The 20,080-nt window shown below is 36.5% G+C and overlaps 1 protein-coding gene across 2 annotated transcripts in view; it reads right to left on the bottom strand.

Annotated features, from left to right (window-relative positions):
• Positions 1-682: 682 nt before the first annotated feature.
• LOC128224735 (DNA (cytosine-5)-methyltransferase 1-like) overlaps positions 683-20,080 on the bottom strand; it is a 30,416-nt gene continuing 11,018 nt past the window's right edge. For both annotated transcript variants that reach the window (XM_052934722.1, XM_052934723.1), the window contains exons 14-36: positions 19,334-19,437; positions 18,487-18,652; positions 16,184-16,411; positions 15,298-15,381; positions 14,794-14,918; positions 14,346-14,451; positions 13,997-14,100; positions 12,817-12,928; positions 11,943-12,125; positions 11,166-11,338; positions 10,363-10,436; positions 9,490-9,608; positions 8,880-8,951; positions 8,148-8,262; positions 7,435-7,586; positions 7,060-7,191; positions 6,435-6,637; positions 5,398-5,509; positions 4,865-5,014; positions 4,116-4,282; positions 3,189-3,429; positions 2,096-2,212; positions 683-1,683 (exon numbers count right to left, since the gene is read on the bottom strand). In XM_052934722.1, the coding sequence (XP_052790682.1) occupies positions 1,474-1,683; positions 2,096-2,212; positions 3,189-3,429; positions 4,116-4,282; positions 4,865-5,014; positions 5,398-5,509; positions 6,435-6,637; positions 7,060-7,191; positions 7,435-7,586; positions 8,148-8,262; positions 8,880-8,951; positions 9,490-9,608; positions 10,363-10,436; positions 11,166-11,338; positions 11,943-12,125; positions 12,817-12,928; positions 13,997-14,100; positions 14,346-14,451; positions 14,794-14,918; positions 15,298-15,381; positions 16,184-16,411; positions 18,487-18,652; positions 19,334-19,437 (3,249 nt within the window). In that variant the 3' untranslated portion in view covers positions 683-1,473. The remainder of the gene's footprint in view (positions 1,684-2,095; positions 2,213-3,188; positions 3,430-4,115; positions 4,283-4,864; positions 5,015-5,397; positions 5,510-6,434; positions 6,638-7,059; positions 7,192-7,434; positions 7,587-8,147; positions 8,263-8,879; positions 8,952-9,489; positions 9,609-10,362; positions 10,437-11,165; positions 11,339-11,942; positions 12,126-12,816; positions 12,929-13,996; positions 14,101-14,345; positions 14,452-14,793; positions 14,919-15,297; positions 15,382-16,183; positions 16,412-18,486; positions 18,653-19,333; positions 19,438-20,080) is intronic.

Below are 20,080 nucleotides of genomic sequence, written 5' to 3'. Positions count from 1 at the left end.
TATAAAAGGGCATAACTGAATAAAATATTAAAGCTAGAGGTTTGTGCATTTCTGCTAGTAACATGTGGACCAAGTTCCATGTGAAAATCTGTTTTAGAGTTATGGCCAAGGTTGATGAATTTTTGCACCCAGTCAACAAAGCCAATACTACAAAAACCTAAATCTCAAGGGATGGAAGCGAGAAGGTTTTATCTGCACCTTAGTGCAATAACTCAATAACTACATATAGAAACAGAAGCAAATGGATTCTGGTACACCACGGGTATCTGTTTCTTTATTTAATGTTATTGAGTTCTTGCACTAAGGTGACATTATATGGCAGAATTCATTTGCGCAGATGCAGGTGAGAACAATTTTAAGGTTTTTGAGTTTGACTCAAATAAGAATGTCAATGTACATACACATGTGCAATTTATTATTATTTGAAGTTTAGTAATGATTTAATGTATTGGTAGATGTACAGCACATTTCCTTGTTCATCATTCAATTATAATCATAATTTGAACACAGAACATAGTATCAAGTATATGAACACAATTTGTTGCTAAACATGTTTACAGACATGTCAATTCCACCCCAGCAGTCCAATGTGAAGTATATCCCACCCCAGCAGTCCAATGTGAAGTAAACCTCACCCCAGCAGTCCAATGTGAAGTCAATCCCACCCCAGCAGTCCAATGTGAAGTCAATCCCACCCCAGCAGTCCAATGTGAAGTCAATCCCACCCCAGTCTACATTGTAGTCACTTTCCACATAAAACATTAACAATCAGATATTTAAATTAATAATCCTGGGCTAACGCAGGAAGGTACTATCCCCTTCTACATTTAATTGCCACTTTGTAAGTACCTTCTAACATTCACCCCACAATTTGAACTCGTTATAAAAACCTCTGAAAAACTATATTTTTCAGAATAAGTGCATGTACATTAATTAATGGTCTGTCACAAGTATAGCACAATCACTCAAAGTACAAAATCAAATTTCTCCACTCAAATATCACCAAAAAATCTAAGCACTTTTCTTCATGCAACAATTAGGAAAGAAATTCATTTCCTATTAAGTGCCTTCCTTCAACAAATCAAATACTCGCACAATAAGTTTTAATAAGAAATGTTCAAGTTTTCTTTAAAGACATAATGAAAAGCACTATCAGTCCAAACTATATATTGTTTGACCTTTCCATAGCTCCATTATTAGGTGTGGGTTTGTTGGTATGTATAGATTACTTCCTAACACCTGAATTTCGAAATAAAACAGAAATGAAATACTTAATATATATAGCACATGAAGAGGCAAAATAAACAAACACACAGAATTATTTGTTTGGTGGTTCCGGACAGTTTCACAAATGTGCCCGCAACCACCAAACAAATAATTCATGTTTGTGGCCTCGATCAAAATAAGTTCATAATTTAGTTCTTCCATTCAATTCAATTAATATGATCCAAATTCTCTTGCTCTTTTCAATCCTCAAGAAGTACTGGGTGTAGCATCCATTTCTTCATTCTCATCCTTGACCTCTGATTTCTCAACCTTGACCTTTTCCTCTTCTTCAGTGACCTTGACCTCTGATTCTGTGACCTTGGGATCTGTTTTTAGCTCAATCTCCTTGGCAACCAGGCATTTCTTTATCTCAAGGCCTATTGCCCGAGCCATTGGTGGGGGCACAGCATTGCCAACCTAAAAAAAGAGCAAAAGGAGGTGATAAAAAGAGGTTTTAGTCTGTCTATGCTTGCATTATTGGCTGCATTATGGCTTGAACCCATCGCATACACCATGCATTTTAAAGACGAATGGGGAAATTTACTCTCATTCTTGAATAAGGTAAAATGGTGAAAAATATATGTATAAAGTGGTTGAGTAACATAGAAGAACGACATGTTAACTTAAGACAAGTTAGAGAAGAGAAGAAACAGGGTTCAGACCCTGTTAAATGGGGTACGACAAGGCACTATGTGTGCCATCTTGGTTAAGTCACAATGAATCGCATACCGGAGGGTAGACATTAAGCATGAAAATTCAACAACACAAATTGAAAAGCTTATTTGTCATATGGTTACCCTAAACTTAAGTCTTATCTATACAATCTCACCTGTCTATGCCGGTCCAGAATGCTGCCGTAGAAACGGTAGGTATCTGGAAATCCCTGGGAGCGAGCGCACTCCCTCACACTGACCACACGGTGCTGCTCTGGGTGTAAAACGCGACCCTAAAATAAGAGTGAGAATCATTTCTTACTGTAAGTTAAGAATGTTGCACATAAAAAAAGGAAAGTGTTTGGAAAACCCTGGGAAAGTGTGCACGCCCTCTTGTTGTACACACAGTACTGCTCCGGATGTAAAACACGACCCTAAAAATAAGATCATCAGTATTATCATTTGAACGTTAAACAATTGCAATTGGCACTAAAGAATGCTGCAATACAAACAATGTCAGAAAATCAATTAGCCTGTCTTCACAAAAGTACTTTTCTGTATAAAAAATTAAAGATTTTAAACTACATATTAATACAAACACTTAATAATATATATAAATTTATTTACTTCTTTTTCGTTTGTTTACCAACTGACTTACCAACTGAACCAAACGTTTTTGTTTTTTTAGGTTCATTGTTTTCGGTTGAAAATACGGGCATAATTTAACAATTATTATTCATAATTATGGTCCTCTCTATACATGTGCTGGCACATGTGTATCAATTTTCATTTGAATATCCTTAAACAATTTTTGAGTTACAGCCAAGGTTAAAGATGCACTCCTAAACCCAAATAGGATATGTACCACAATTAATACAATAATTTTAATTTACCAAAAAGGATGAATAAATATCGAAGAAAATGGTTCTTATGAAGGATACAGTGTTTAATTTGAAAGAAAGGTGCAGAATATACGGTATTTCTACCTTATGAGACGAAAGTTGATCATTGTAAATCTTTTCTAAAGGACTCACCAGTCATTAAATATTTCTGCATTTTCACGGTTACAATCTTATTATCAGTGATAAATATTTTCATAAAATTATTATTTAGTTAGAGGCTTATCACTCAAAATTTATATTTGTTATACATGTGTATGAATTGATTTTAAATACGACATGTGTCACTTTAATTTTTTTTCAAGAATCAAACAATGATGAGATTGACATCACAATTCCTCAATTTTTTAACTATTTTGTAAAGCTGTACCTGTTTCCCCATTGGCTCAGGGTTCGTAACTGTTGTACTGAAGAACCCATCCATCTCCAGTCGACCATACAGCCCCGCCCAGTTGTTGTGTCGATTTCCTGTGTGGGGGAGACACCATGGGACCAGGGTGTTGAACTGGCGGTCCATTGGATCGCACTGTTTGCCCTCTGCGCATTGACAAACACCCCGCAGAGCGCCATTTTCAGAACGACCGTTCTTCTTATCAGGGTGGGTGTAGCGTCTGCAGAGAAGGAAAGTTCAAATTAAGGACAGGGAAGTGTGTTACGCTTAATTTTATGAAGAAATTTTTCTAGTTTATCATGTGCAAAAATGAATGCTATATTTAGACGACAGTATAGAAGTCAGCTACATTCCGACTTAATTGGCGTGGTCCCATCAAACATAGATATTCTATACAGACCATCGTTTTTAGACCTATTCCACATAGATCTTGTTATGTAACTACAGTTTATAAATTGTTGAAAGTTTAAAGCCATCAGACCACCACAAGCTTGCATCATTTCAACCAAGGCCTAAAAGAACCACCTTTGGTGCGGGTAACACCACCATACCTACAAAATAGGCGTTGACCTTACCATTTTTTAAATCAGTTGGTAAAAAAAATTAAAACAAAAAATAAATATATATATTTATTATTAAAGTGTGTGTTTAATATCTGTAACTTGAAACCTTTAAAGCGGAATAAAGAACGTAACTTTAACACCATTTTCCAATGATAATAATGTTCTTACATAAAGCCTAACAAAAAAATAAAATAATAAGCCGACCTACCCTAACTGTTTTTGAAAAGAATGTTACCCTTTTTTTGGTCAAGGTACAGTTTTTTTGAAAAAAACAACAACAAAGAATACAAACAGCTTGGAAGCCTTTTAAAAATGTAGGTAAGAGAAGACAGTAGTTACTTACAGTTTCTTGCACTTGTTGCCATCTGAGAGCCTGACTTCTAGGTTGGGCAGGTCACGCCAGTCTGAGCCCGGGCCCAGAGGTATATGCTGCATTCGAGCGTGTACCAGCGGGTTCATGTCCTTACAGATATGGTCACGGAGTACTGGTTGGTGCTGCTTGCCACGGATCTAGAGTAAGGTATGATAGAGTAGAATTGTATATGCATGATATTTGAGCCCGGGCTTGGGGATATGCTGTATTTGGGCTTTTACCAGCGGGTTCATGTCCTTACAGATGTGGTCCCTGAGTACTGGTTGGTGCTGCTTGCCCCAGATCTAGAGTAAGGTATGTTTAAGTAGAATTATTTATGCACAATATTTGAGCACGGGCTCCGCGGGATATTCTGAATTCAGGCATGTACCAGAGGGCTGATGTCCTTACATATTTGTTCTCCAAATACAGATGGATGCTGCTTGGCATGGATCAGGAATCAGACATGTTAAAGTATATATATTTTTAAGCACCATATTTGAGCCCAAGTCCAAAGGTATGTATGCTGCATTTGGGCAGGTTCATAACCTTATAGATACAATCACGAAGTTGGTTGGTGCTGCTGGCTGTGGACCTTGAGTAGGTTACATTAAAATAGAACTACTTATTCACAATATTTAAGACTGGGCGGAAATGCTGCATTGAGGCGTGTAAACCGAAACAAGCCTATTGTGTTTGGCCTTTCTGAAAATTTGGTCTATGAACTAAACAATACTTACCACTCTTTGGAACTGTGACATGGGATCACAGTTGTACGAGATCTCTTCTGCCTTTGCTCCATTCCTTATCTCCGGTAGATCTGACATCGTGTCACGAACCGTCATCGTGCGGAATGGCGCGGAATCTGTTCGTGTTATGTTTGACACATACTGTAATAAGAATAATAGATGATAATTACATAGAGTAATATTGAAAAATCTTTCAAAATAAGTGGACCCAAGCTTTTTAACTGATGACTACAAACGTACATAGCTTATTGCATTTTCATGCCAATATTGCTTCAAATTGTATGATTAAAATCTTTAGACATAATTCAAAGCAGATGTTCTCATTTAGACAAAGATCAGGGGGTCATTGTTACAGGAAATTCCTGCTTCCTGACTTTTTTTTGCTCTAGCGCAGGAAGACAGACCTACTACAATATTTGGCAGGAAAATAAAAAACTATTTCATTTTTTTGGCCCTAACATTATAACAAACCGCATTTTCTATCAATATTTACAGTTATATTGAAAAGCAACCTAATGACAAACCCTTCTATTATCCACTTGTACGGATAGCTGCATTGCTCGAGGAGCAAAGACATGTCGCGGCTCTGGATAGAAGGGCAACTTCTCCCCGGGGGCTGCAGCAAGGATAATGGCCCTGGAAAAAAAAAATTGACATATTACTCATATGTTCCAATCACACGCAGTCAGAATCATTGACTTAGGGGCAAACCAATGTTGTGGCTCTGGTAGAACTGCACCTCTCCCCGGATGATAATGGCCCTGGAATAATCTATCACAAACCTTCGACACGTCTGCACCAATCCATCAGTGTATCACAAGTACTCAAAATGTATTTTAATACCCAATCAGTAGAAGGCATTCAAGCAGGAGTTCTTAACACCAGATTAAAACTGCACTCTCATAATAGAATGATTGTTTTGACAACTTTTTTTGGCTAGGAATGAGCTGATTTTTGCGTAAAAGTCTTGAAACCAGTGATATAAGACTGCTGTAGCATATCAGTTTTCATATTTTATGCTTGAAAATGATATTTTATTGCTAAAAGCTTTACTAACTCTTTAAGAGAAATGAAATTTTCGGCAGTTCACAAAACAAGAGTGAGATCTGTTCTATTGTGAGTTGACTTATGTGACTGAATTGAAGGCACTGATGCCAAAATGAGCTGATTCTGAGACAAGAAAAGAAGAAAAAAAAGGTCAAAACAGTCAAACTGTGAGAGTGCAGCTTTAAATCTTAATCACAAACCTCCTACGTGTCTGTGCCACTCGGTAACTTCCCGCCTGTAGCACCCCAAAAATACATTGGTGCCCCATCAACAGAAGGCATTGTAGCGCTAGTTTTAAGCACCAGATTATGCATTAAAGTTATTATATTCGTCATAATCTTTCACAAACCTTCTTCGTGTCTGTGCCACTGCGTAACTGCCGGCCTGTAGGACACTGAACGTACACTGGTACCCCATCTGCAGAAGGCATCGTTGCAAATGTTTTAGCAACCTACTACCCCTTAGATTTTAATCTTAATGGGATACAAACTAAACAACATAATCTATCACAAACCTCCTGCGCGTCTGTGCCACTCCGTAACTGCCCGCTTGTAGGACGCCGAACGTACACTGGTACCCCATCTGTAAAAGGCATCTGAGCGCCAGTTTCAGCACCATACTGCGCTTGTATGAGACAAAGTTGCGGACATTCTCCAGGAGGAAGAATTTCGGTCGGTAGTAGTCGCAGTAGCTGAGGTAAGACGCTATGAGGGAATTCTATAAATAGATATTTAAAAGCTTTGATTGCTATGTAAATGATAAACGTAATGTGAAGTTTAAAAACCAAGTTTTTAAAAAATAAAAAACAACTTTATCGAAATTCAGCATTATTTTTAAGTATATATTTATATCAATTTGTTACTCTGCAAAATAATATTTAAAGGAAAGCTTTTGAAGTCGAAACAGAACATCTATAAAACAACGTTCACCAAAGTTTAAGGATTACAGGGGCTAAGTAAGACATCTTTGAAATTGTTTCAAATGTCATTTATATTCACTTCAAGGTACTTCCAACTGGTTTTGATGAAATTGTCCGCGCAAAAAATCAGTCTTTACAACTGTACAATAGTCTGAAGTTAAACGCTCTGAATACTTATTTCAGAATTATTCCTCAACTTAAGAATCATGATTAAAGATACCTTGAACTTGGAGTATTCCCGTGAGTTGAATCTGTTCATGCCGGAGAAGCCCTGACACGGCGGTCCCCCACATAGCAACTCCACATCGCCTTTCAGGGGAAGTTTCTGGCCAAGGCAATCTGTTTTCTCACCCTAAAGAAATGTAGGAATATTCATCATTCACTGCTGGTTATTATTGGGGGCTATGGGGATACACTTTTTTGTTAGAATTATGATTATGTTGTAAAATGTTGTAAAATCATCTTTCTTTCAAAATGTTTTTTTTACAGAAATGAGTTGCAACACTAACATGTAACATAAAATACAAAAAATTCAATTCAAGATGGCTCAAGCAGATTTTTGGCCTTTTGGTGTGTCCATGTTCTCCTTACTTACATCTATGACAAGCTTCAGCAGGAGGTTACAATCATCTGTGAACACCGTACTGCCCGGGTTGTTAAGTCTGTACGCCTGGGCAGCAGGCTCTTCCTTTTCAATCGCCCAGCGTGATTCAGCCACAGCTGCTTGGTGGAATCCCTCGGACAAGCCTGGGAAAAGATTGTATGATGAGAGTAAAATCATAGAAATTATTTATGAATTGTCACTGTTGATCACAAATACCCCCAAACCAGTGAACTATTGTTTATCAATTGTCCAGCAAAGACCTCAGACAAGTCTAAAAGAAAACAGTCACTGTTGAGGAATAATATCCCCAAAATGTGACTGGTTCTTTTTTTATCACCCAGAGTGAAATCCCTGATAACCTGGGTAAACATCATGTCATGAACATTTGAACTATTCCTGTTGGTGACAAATACACCAATACAGCAACAAACTTCCATGATGTCCTGTCACAGTGTTAGGTACACATAACGACTGTTCAATATCAATTCTATTAAACACATTTTACATTCAAAACCACGGATAATCCTCAGTGTTAAAAACAATTTTAGTGGTCGAATTTAACACCAGCCTGCAAGAGATTTTATATAGCCGAGCTTGTTAAAACTTTGATGCCAAGCGACAGAATAAGAATTCGTACTTGTTCATCGAAAAGTCTTATTTCGATGACTGCCATTTAAATATATATATATCAAGTCTTATAATACCTCCGCAGCCAGCAAAGACATCCAGAGTTCTGAGTCTGCGAATCTGTACAGGAACTTCAGTGTCAGAATTACTGGTGGATGAAGACTTTCCCTTGCCTTTGCCTTTACCCTTACCCTGTAAAGATAAAATGGAGCACATGCAGAGTTCATATTCAGGGCCATCATACAGTCAAAAAAAAAAAGAATGTTAAAGTTGTTTGGGGGGACCTCAGAATTTACTTCAAGGTCACAAATATATATAGCCCGGAATTAACTTAACTGGGTTTTCCCATGCCGGTACAAATAAAAGGTGAATATCGAGCTATTGAAATTCATGTAACAGTCCAATGACTCTATTGTCTCCGAAGTAACGTGTGTATATAACAACGGTTTAATTTTATTTGTACCGGAGGATTAGGCTGGGAAAACCCGAATAACTATAATTCCGGGCTTAAACTATTGATATAATCAAAATACAGATAGACTATAAGAGTATAACTAAACCCAACACATTCAATTTTTTGTTTGACATAAGGCCACACCAAATCTATTTTTTGTTCCTCGGATTTTTGCCAAAATAATTTGGAATATAAAATACAATTTTTTCTGGCAAAATTCCCATTTGAAAAGCACCCCGCTTTAATCAAACAGAGTTGAGAGACATTTGTTTTCTACTTTATTATAAATGTATTACATAATATATAGTATAATATACATATATTATACTTACCATAAGCATAAAACTTCACTCACCTTTCCACGAGAGCCCATAAGCCGAATTTTGCTTGGAGGTTCTTCAAATGTCTTTGTACTGCCGTTGTATGCCTGAAAAACAAGTTCATAATGATCATTATCTTGTACATTTAATTAAACTTCATGCTATTTGCTAATTCTCCCTATGAGCTGTTTTTATTACTCTTATAATATTTTGTCCTGTTAGAAACACAACTATTTTAAACCATTTGGAAAACAACTTAAAATTAGCACCAAGAGCATTTTGCTTTGGAATATATTTTTTATCAGGGATCTAATCAACCTGGCAGCTGAAGGGCTGAAACCTTTTTGGTGATGGGTTTGGGTGGCACTTTGGGTTGCTACTGGGGGTCAAAGTGGGTGAAGCACCCCACAATAGAAACAAAACTAGCTTTTTAGAAGCCCATTTAAGGGCTCTCCTAGCTTAAAGTTTAAAGTGAAATGGGGTTTCAAAACTAACAACTAATAAAGCAACAACCAAAGCAACCAGTTTATTTTTTTTGCCCCTGAGCAATAGATCAGCGGAAATCACATCCCTGTTTTAAATAAAGAGCAATTTCATATATGTTTCAAGACACAAATGTGGTTTGTTAATCTGTCGATTCAATACCTCTGTGAAGTAGAATTTGTCCTCCCCATTGATAAAGTTTTCATCTCTGGATACGTCCACTTCTTCGCTGTAGACAACAGTACATCGGCCTCGGATGTCCGCAAAATCAACCACCGCCTCTACAAAGTACACAAACAAAGAAAAAAGTTGTATGAATGCTAAATTAAAGCAGCCAGTGAAATCATATTACCTTTTTATTTTTTATGAAATTTGTTCAGTTACATTTTCACTAGATACCATCTTTAAAAATTTCCTGTTTAATTCTGAGAATAAACTCAGTTAACATAAGTTAGACACAATGATGGGAAGTTTTGATGCCTGTCCCAAATTTCTCAAAACTTTTCAAGCTTTGCAGGCTTAAGTAGATTATTTCAAAGAGCTGAAATACATATTCAAATTTGAGTTTGATAAATGAAAAATGATAAACTTTATATGTAACATATTTTCAGTCTTCTATTTTACACATTAGTAATCAGGAGGCAAACCCTTTTAAGTGGTATCAAAATAACATGTGGTCACAGGCCTAAAAAGTAAAATTATTGCCAATGGAAAACCCATGTGTTCATCTGATACACAAGATGGTCGAGAGTTGCAAATTTCCCTTAAAAACACTAAATCCGGAGCATTGTGAAATTCACAGTTTATTTCTATGCTCCTCCTCAATATGCAATAATACAATGAAAACTTCAGGGACAAGCCCAGTTGCCAATTTTCTTTAATTAAACCCTGTTTAGGGGCACAAGACAAGGGCTCAAACCACCCTGAACAAGAGAGACACCAACATATTAACACCCCATCAACAAATATGTGGCTCACAACAAGCATGAACAATGATTTGTCTAGAACAAGAGGTCTTTAAGATGTTGAACATACCTTCCTCAGAATAGTAGAGTAGGTTTGTGTCTGCCTGATGGCCGGCTGTCATTCCCTTGTGGGTGTTCTCCGGTCTGGAATATACAGTAATTTTCATCTCTTGAGAACCTTAGAAAGAATTCATAAACTCTTAACAAGAGTGCTGCATAGCGAATGCCAATGCTTGTCTGTTGTAGTTTTTTCAGTGAAAAAATGGGCATAACACAAGTATTATTAAACCCAGAGTTATTTGCCTTGAGTTGATGTAAATTTGCGTATTGTCTCAGACAACAAGTGTACCAGTTTAAATATGTTGATCTGTTTTTGAGTTATGTCAAGGTTAAATCTTTGCACACCAACGTCGTTTAGGCTATGATAATACCTAAACTTTTTTCTTCGAAAACAGACATGCTTAAATGCCAAGTGGCTTTGAGTATGGAAAATGATTTTACATCAGTTCTTCTTTTAAAGGATTGTTTTTATTCCAATTGGCGAGCTTTGAGACTTCTGTGCAACAAGAAGTCAAACAGGGGACCATGTTTTGTAAAACTTAATGATAAATTCAGGCTAATTCTGACAAATTCAGGCTAATTCTGACAAATTCAGGCTAATTATATGCTAATTACATTTTTTCATGAATAGTTCAGCCTATTTTCATAACACATCAAGCTAATTATCATACAATAGTCTCTCATTTCTCATCCTATTGAGTATTCTGCAGTAGTAAATGCCCTTCAAATAATTTATGACACTTCCTTCTTTAAAATCTAATTCTGATCCATATTCAAGTTTAATACTGTTAAAGGGTCCTCATTATTTCATACCTGTAAAATTTCTTCACTTTAAACTTAATTTTGTCCAAGGCTGGCCCAGATATCGACTCCTTGGTGTGGATCTGTTCAATCCGACCTATCCTGAACGTATCGGGGATGTCTTCGTTCGAGCCCTTAATATAGTCGGACTTACGGTAGGCTTCTGGGTACACTTCTTCATCAACCTAAATTGTGATATGAGATATATTAAATCAGTTTATGTAGATTTGGTGTTCCATAGAAAAAATGGTGAGAAAAATGCAGTAAAAACTGTTAATACTTATATTTCTTTCACAGTAAAAAGAAGAAGATGAAACTGATACAATTTATTCATTATCCATTAATACTTACTACAGTACATAGGTAATAATTTTTATCAAGTTTTAGGTAGTACTACAAAGTATCTATAAATAAATTCCATGAATCAATTTTATTACAAAAAACTTGAAAATATCAAAATTCTTTACTCAGCTTCCACGGGTGTATTTTTTTGTTTAACTTGACCAATCTAAATGGTATCATAGTAGCTTGTTTTAATCAGTGGGGGTATTTTCTCAGCCTAAAACTGGGCCTCATTTACAATTTTACAGACTACATTTTCTCTGAGTAAAATGGGGCCAAAATTGGGCCTTAATTCACAATTTCAAAATGTTCATATGGCCGGACATGATGAGTCACAGGAACTTGGCCAAAGTGTTCACTCTTACTTGTACAATAAAGACATGGAGGACAAAAAAAGAAAAAGAATACAGTAAGCTCAAATCAACAAGTCAGAAAAACAAAGCTTACTGCAGTCTTGTCCACTTTTGTTTTCTTCGGGACCGCAGCTTTGACGGTAAATCCGTACGCAGTTGGCATGATATAACAACAATCCCCGACATTGTACTCTATACCGTCACGAGAAACGCTCAAGTAACAGAGTTGACTGCCACCGTCCCCTTTCACTTCAGCGCCAAGTGTTGGTGTCTCTTTCTGTAACAAGAATGGAGTTTTGTATAGGTTTTACATCAGATTTATCGGTATTTAAGCTCAAAATGCATATCTAGCTGTTAAGCTGCGCTCTCACCGATTTTATTTTTTGTCTCTGAATCAGCAAATTTTGGCATGAATACTTTCAATTAAGTCATATAAGATTTTTTACAATAGAACATTCCTTATAGTCGAATAGTAACCCTTATAGCCATAAAAACATAATTTTTTATATAGTTCATATTTCAAATTGAGATCTAATCTTTTATCAGCAGCCTTATATCAACCATTTTCAGACATTTACGCAAAATTGAAATGCGTTTTTATTATTCTGCATCCATGGATAGTTTACTGACACAATTTCAAAACAATTAAATGATAATCAAGCATGTTCAAAACGTGTTCAGCTGTAACAGTTCTCTGAGGCCTTGTTATTTACTGCAGATCAAAATTGTGTCCGTGAAAATTCAAGAGCAACACAGATTGAAAGCTAACATTGATGACTTTTAACAGCGCGGTTAACTTTAACGATGTTCTGAACAATCTGCGCAATGTGTAAGAGAATTTTATTCTATCCTTGAGCAGCTAACTCAAAACTTAGCTGTCTCGTCAGGAATATCAGGTAAGGCCAAAGGAACCGCGAACCACATGAACTCTGTCTCATACATAATGTATTAAGGTATTTTATTCTCACCTTGCGCATGTTGTTGAGACGGAAGCAGCTGACACAAAACTTGTACGCCGTCTCTTCAGGAATTTCAGGTAATGCAGGAGGGTCTTCAAACCGCGCAAATTCTGGGTCATACCTGTAAGCGAAAAATCAATTCAGAAAACAAAACACAATACTTGATTGGTTAATTTTCTGTGACAGCTTTTATTATTTAGAACAAGATTTAAATAAATACCTTTAACCTGTCACAGAAAATCAGCTTCGAAAATTAAAACAACAACAAGGTTGTTATGTGTTATGGTTAACAAGGTTGTAAATGTCATTGTTGTCCACTTTCAAATCTTAACTGCTCTGGAATTTGAATGGGTATACTTGTGATCTGCTGTATTTCTAAGAGGATTTGAGACAATGGTTTCGGATTTACTTATTTTATTAAAAGAGATGAGAGCATCGTCAAATGTTTCACAATAAGTTAACAAAGATCTCGATAGACTTTGGCCATCATTTCCTCAGAAACATTCAACAAGGCAAGAGGACCATCAATGGACAGCAGGACAGAGGGCTCGACAGTTCCAGCCCTTGTGTTTAAGTATTAAAAGTTTTCCGTAAAACATGCATGGATCACGAAAAATTAGAATTAATTGATGCCTGAAAAGACTTGTGTAAAACTTCAATCCAAAACAATCAGCAATTGATGAAACACAGACTATAAGAAAATAATGACTTATGCACACATATGTGCAAAACGTTAACCAGAATTTCTAACTGCAATAACAAAGGGTCATCTTTTCATCATATGCAAAAGAGTTATCTTACTTGATTAATCAAATAAGTTTGATGGTTTGGAACACTTATCTTAAGTTTCAATGCAATACGAAAAGTATTTGCTGCCTTATTGACTTAACTGTAAATGCAACCCTTAAAGATGCACTCTTACTCCCAAATAAGCAGTAATTAATACAATTAATTTACTGAAAAGGATTAATCAATGTCAAAAACACAGTATATCTACCTAATGAGACAATAGTTGATCACTTAATTTAATAGGACCCTCCAGTCATTTAATATCTGTGTGTTTTAAGCTATTAAATACATGGTTACAATCTTCATTCAGTAAATGATATTTTCCATAAATGCATTATTAAGTAAGAAGACACCAGAATGATTTTATTCGAATAATTGAGCTAAAAAACACACGGCTTACCATTTCTGGTAGTAGTATGTTTTTCCATCGTCGTTTTTGATTGGAGGTTCAAACTCCTCCCCTCCCTTCATCGACCAATCAGATGGTGGAGCATGATGAACAACCTGCAATGAGGACAAGCTTAAAATTTTTAACTCTTTTATATGCTTTCTTTTAAAAGCAACATATCTATAGTACAATTTCTTTCCATTAAGATAGTTTCCGCAAATATTCAAATGTGGCAGGCTTATCCATCATTAATATTACAATAAATATTAAAATCAGGCAGGTTCAATGTCATAAATATTCCTATTACTATAAATATTCAAACCAGTCAACTATGCACAATTGCGATACTTCAGATAATTACCTGGACTTTTGAAACACAATATTGTAGATTCGAATCTTCACAATCGTCAGCGAGGAACAATTCTAGCGGGTCCGAGGTCTCCCCCATTACAGAGTCTGTCCCACGGCTGAAATGAACAATAAAACTTTCTCAAATCAAAATAATTAGAAATATTTCTTTGCCATTTTATCTTTCAATATGTTAATCAACATTTGTGGTTCACAACACAAGCTAAATCTAATCTTATCAAACTATCAAGGGGCGTTTAAACTTAACAATTATTACAGCAGGAGTTATGGGCCTTGTTACATTTTGGTGCCCTTTCCATTTCACAATTGTATTGCAATCTATCAAGGCGCGTACCTCAACAAGTATTGCAGCATGAGTTATAGGACCTTTTACATATTCATGCATTATCACTGAAAACATGTTTTAAGTTCAATGCAAATATTTTTAACGCACTACCTACCAAAACCAATGTGCATGGAACTTCTTCTCCCCTTTAGAATCTTCCCAGAGGTAGGCCACCCTCGCGATGTACAGGGGGATAGATGGATCGTCTGGCTTGACTGATACGCAATCACCAACGGATACCTGAAAGATATAGATATTCTTTTGTGACACTTCCAATGCAGAAGGATATAGATGGAACGTTCGGCTTGACTGAAACACACTCAGAAACGGACACCTCAAGTGTAATTATAGGTATAATAGATTGATCGTCTGAATTGACTGATATGCACTTGGCAAGTGACACCTGAAATATATAGTCATGTTGTAGGGACTCTTGAAATACAAAAGGGGATATATGGATTAGTGGATTGACTGATATGCCCTCAACAACAAACACCTGGGAGGAAAACAAAATGTTAGCCTAAGTATGGCCTTAAATGCCTTTTTATATTACCCCAGAGTAGTCATGTCAATGCAACTGTCATTATCACTATTCAACTGGATAAGATCGTGTCCATACTTGTTCATTGTTGATCTGTACGGTCTGGTAGTACGATTTCTTCCCCTCCACTTTGATTGGCTTACCAACCCACTTCAGATCAGTCTGAAATACAAAGATGTTTAAAAGCAAAATAGTTATGGGTCATGAATGGTAAAGAATTTAGCCTTCGACATTTTGGCCTAGTGCTCCATGAGACTGCAAATAACTGATCTATCTAGTCGTTTAAAGCTGTTTTAAGCACATCTTGTCAGTGAACATAAATTATTCTTGGTTATAAAGAAATAATATCTTAAAACATATAGTTTAATTGAAAGGTTACACTAGTAAGGTTACACTATGTTTATTGCAATTTTCTTTTGATTTCTGGCACTTGTCCAATGTTCAACCACATTACCTGGTTTCATAATATTTTTAAGTACACTTTTTGAGAGATGTAATACCCCTGGCAGCCGAGGGTCTGAATCATTTCAGCCAGGGTTTTGGAACGGCGAAACACACTGCTGCAGAAGCATAAATGGCTTTTCAGAAGCTCCTTAAAAGGCTCTCCTTAAGGAACAGAAAATGGTTTAAAATTCAGTCTGAATTTTCTTTTCTTTTTTTATATTTTCTATCCAAAAATTGTTTAAGAAATTGCAATACACAAACCTATGATAAACACTTGATATCTTCTAACTGGCAGACCCTTGTTATCGGCCTAATCACATGATTAAACACAGGAGACACATTTTGCTGACTATATATTGCAAATGGGGGATGTCAGTTCGATGCCCAGCCGGACCGATTGAGGTTACAAACTTTTAGAAGCCGTGGCTTCAACACTGACAATTAATTAAGTAACCAAAAGCAACCTGTTACATTTTTTATCTTTTTATCACAAATCACCACCCTGACCTCAGGAACATACCTTCTTCACACAAGACGCCTTGTGACCGAGGTTAGTAGCCTGTTTAAGCTGTTCCACCAATATTTTGTCTTCAGTCTCCTCATCCAACAAATCATCGTCTTCGGCAGCTTTCACCACCATGTTGGGGCACCTACGCTCGTGGCAGCCCTGCTTCGCCCGCCCCGTGCCACCAAACTTGACCATGTCCACACAGGCCGCGCATTTACCGCAGTCAGGTGACTGGCAAGACTGAAGAAAGAATTCAGGTGATTTACATACGAGTCATCAGGGTTCGAATTCAACTTTGGGGAGCACTCGCAAAATTTTGCCAGTGCTTTATGAGGCAACTCGCAAAATGAAAAATCAACTTGCAATTTTATTATTTGGTTTATTCTCTTATAATATTGTCTTATAACTAAAGAAGAAATTACACCTCAGACATATTATGAATATTAAAAAGTATCAATCTTGAGTGACTCAACTACTAGAACTTGTTAATGGCTTATTCTTTATGGGGGGGGGGGGGGGGGGGGGGGGGGGTACGGAAAGACTCATCATATGCTGGCAGCTTTTTGATAACAAAGCTGTTCAATAATTTGACATTGTTCACTTTGTATATTTACTCCTCGCCATCGGGTAATACCCATTCGGCAAGCACGCTACAGATGTCATTAAGTCTATAAGTATTACCATTATAAATTTAAAATAAATAAAAGCAACAGTAATTGTAGTGTGGATGCTTTGGACCATGAATATATCGAAGTCTATTCACTTTGACGGTTGGGCGGAAATATATTCAAAGGTTGATGGGGTTTACATATAGTGCGCGAAAGAGTTAAATTTAGCCAATGATTGAGCTAGGTGATTACGTTATTAGTATTTACTTTGTATTATGCACGCCTCGGAGCATCCCGGAAAGATTCGAGATAAAACTCGGCCTTTTCTGTATTTGTTTCTATTTTTGAAAACTTAATAGAGCGCGACTCTGTACTATCATCTTTATACTGGTAGTGTAAACATGCCACTTATAGGCTGTTTACACTGGACTACGTAGCGGAGTAAAGTTCATGTTTATTCTACTTTCCTTTTAACATTTTGTGGTCTAGAAAAAGCCAATTGCAGAATTTTGCGAGCTTGAATAATAGTCACTCGGAATTTGCAAATGTCGCTCGCATTTTGCGAGTATGCGAGTCTAAATTCGAACCCTGGTCATGGAAAGCAGATAAGGAAAACACATGAGGTTAATTATATACCACTAAACTTGACCATGTCCCCACAGGCCAGGCATTTACTGCAGTTAGGTGACTGACAGGACTGAAGAACGAATTTAGGCCATTTACATACAAGTCATGGTAGGCAGTCATGGTGAATTCATGGAGTTTGTTAAATGCCAACAAACTTAACCATGTCCCCACAAGCTGCGAATTTTCCGCAGTCTGGTGACTGGCATAAGTCAGGAAAAAATTTGGGCATCTTCATACAAGCCAAGGAAGGCAGATAAGGTAAATACATGGAGTTAATTAAATGCCACCAATCTTGACCGTGTCCCCACAAGTAGAACATATTCCTCATTCAGGTGTCTGACTCTCCCTGGTAGTGAAGGAAGAATTTGGATGATAAACAAATATCATGAGAAGATAATACAGTTGTTGTTTTTTCCCAATTCAGGGGCTGGGGCGTTATTTTGACTAAAATTGGGAAGTCCAATTTTGCCTGGAAATGAACAAGAATGCTTAAAAAACATACAGAAATGAAAAAGAATGTGATATATTTTGTTAGAATGTGATATATTATGTTAGAATGTGATATATTTTGTTCCTAAAAGAAAAAAAGTTTTTAAGAAATATTGAGGATCATATTTTCCATTAATTTTCATTTAAAAAAAAAATATTTCTGGTATAATTCTCCCTCCATAATCTCAAAATTTTAATCTTAAAGGTCAAATGTCATTAAAAAACAATCATTTATTATTGACACTGCATTGTGAACAGTGTATTGACACTGCATTGTGAACAGTGTATTGACACTGCATTGTGAACAGTGTATTGACACTGCATTGTGAACAGTGTATTGACACTGCATTGTGAACAGTGTATTGACACTGCATTGTGAACAGTGTATTGACACTGCATTGTGAACAGTGTATTGACACTGCATTGTGAACAGTGTATTGGCACATTTATATTACATCAACTTGTGATAACGTATTTTGATTCATTTTTTCTCTTGTCAACTTGCAAATTTCCCATTTATAGCGAAAATCCCCTTTTTTAGTGCCCCAGTCTGAAACGAAGAAAGACAGCTTTGATTTAATTTTATTATACCTCACATATACCACATCGCCTTCTCTTTGCCTCCTTCATGGCCTTATCATCAATCTGGCCGCGGAACATGCTGTCAAACATCTCCTGAACAAGTGGCGTCGTGGTCGCCAGGGTCTGCTTCGGCGCGGCTTTCTTTGCCACCTTGGTCCCCTTTCTCATTGCACGTCTGACAGGGAAACGGAGAAATTGTTCAACCAAATATGAACAGAACGAAACAGAATATTTATTTAGATACAAGCACATACAGCTTATGATCGTCAAAACAATCATCCAGGGCTTTTTCTGCCCATTTTGGGAATATCTTTTTTTTTTGATTGGGATTTTTTTCTAAAGATTGGGAAAAATATCTTATATTTTGCTTTGGGAATGGGTCCGATAGTCGGACCCATGGGTACTATAGAAAAAGCCCTGTCATCATAGCATGCAAAACAGCATAGATAACTTAACATGATTACATTGTTCCAATAGAACAGTACTATTGAAGTTAGGCTGTAATGTTTTCTATGTAGTCTCTTATCTGATTTGCCGTTATAGTAAATATAGCAATCATATGAAATGTATCAATGAAATAATGTATACCAACCAATCAGATTACTTCAAAAGCCATGTTTATTTTTCAGGAAATACCTTTTGCCCAGGTTAACTATGCGTGGTCATAGAGTGTGGTGATAAAAAAATATTTTGATACTGTTTATAAGAAAACCTTTTTGTTTTCGGACATCGTCACAATATGTATGAACAAACCTAACTAGTTTAGAGCAACACCAGCTAGTTGGATAAGTGTTCACCAACAAAGTGCAGTGTTTACCTATTCCTGCGTTCAAACACAGTGTATAAACTAACCCACCTTTTACCCAGTGTCACACCAGCCAGTTTGATAAGCGCTCGCATACACGGTGTGGTGATGATCAACTCCTCGTCATCATCAGCCGCCTCGTCAAAACTCTGAACCTGAATATGGGAACAAGATTAAAGAGTAACATGGTTTTATGTCATTTGACCATTCGACTGATCAATAAGGGAATTATATTTCTTCACAAAATCATAGCACATGGCTGTATAATGCAATGGATAAATCTGACCACAGCTGACAAACAAACATCCAACAACTGACCAGGCAGTCATTCTCTCATACGTGAGGTAAATTGCAACGCACCAAGCTAGTCTGTTTGTTTTTTTGTTTAATTCATTAGTATTTATGTTTGATAATTTTATGGGCCTTGCTATATTTCTGGCAACATGTGAACCAAGTTTCATTTGAAAATCTTGAATGTTTATTGTTTGAAATAGCCAAGTTTAAGGATTTTGCACTTCAATGTCAGCTACAAAAACATCAAAGCTTTGATTTGACATGACAACGCCAGAAACAACAACACCAAGGTTGGGACAATACATCAACTTAAGTCCTTTAAAATACAGACAAGCTAAAACATGATTGGAATATCACTTATTTTTTTTCTCGATTTTCATAAACCGCAGACATGTTCTGTGTAAACTTTTAATGAAGAAATAAAAGAAGTTCTTGCATATGCCTAAATTCATTAAAATATTCAGTATAATTTGAATAATTATTTGATCAGTGAAATCAACCAAC

This window comes from Mya arenaria, chromosome 17, assembly GCF_026914265.1.
Source record: "Mya arenaria isolate MELC-2E11 chromosome 17, ASM2691426v1".
Classification (NCBI taxonomy): domain Eukaryota; kingdom Metazoa; phylum Mollusca; class Bivalvia; order Myida; family Myidae; genus Mya; species Mya arenaria.
This window is presented reverse-complemented; position numbering and strand designations above follow the sequence as displayed.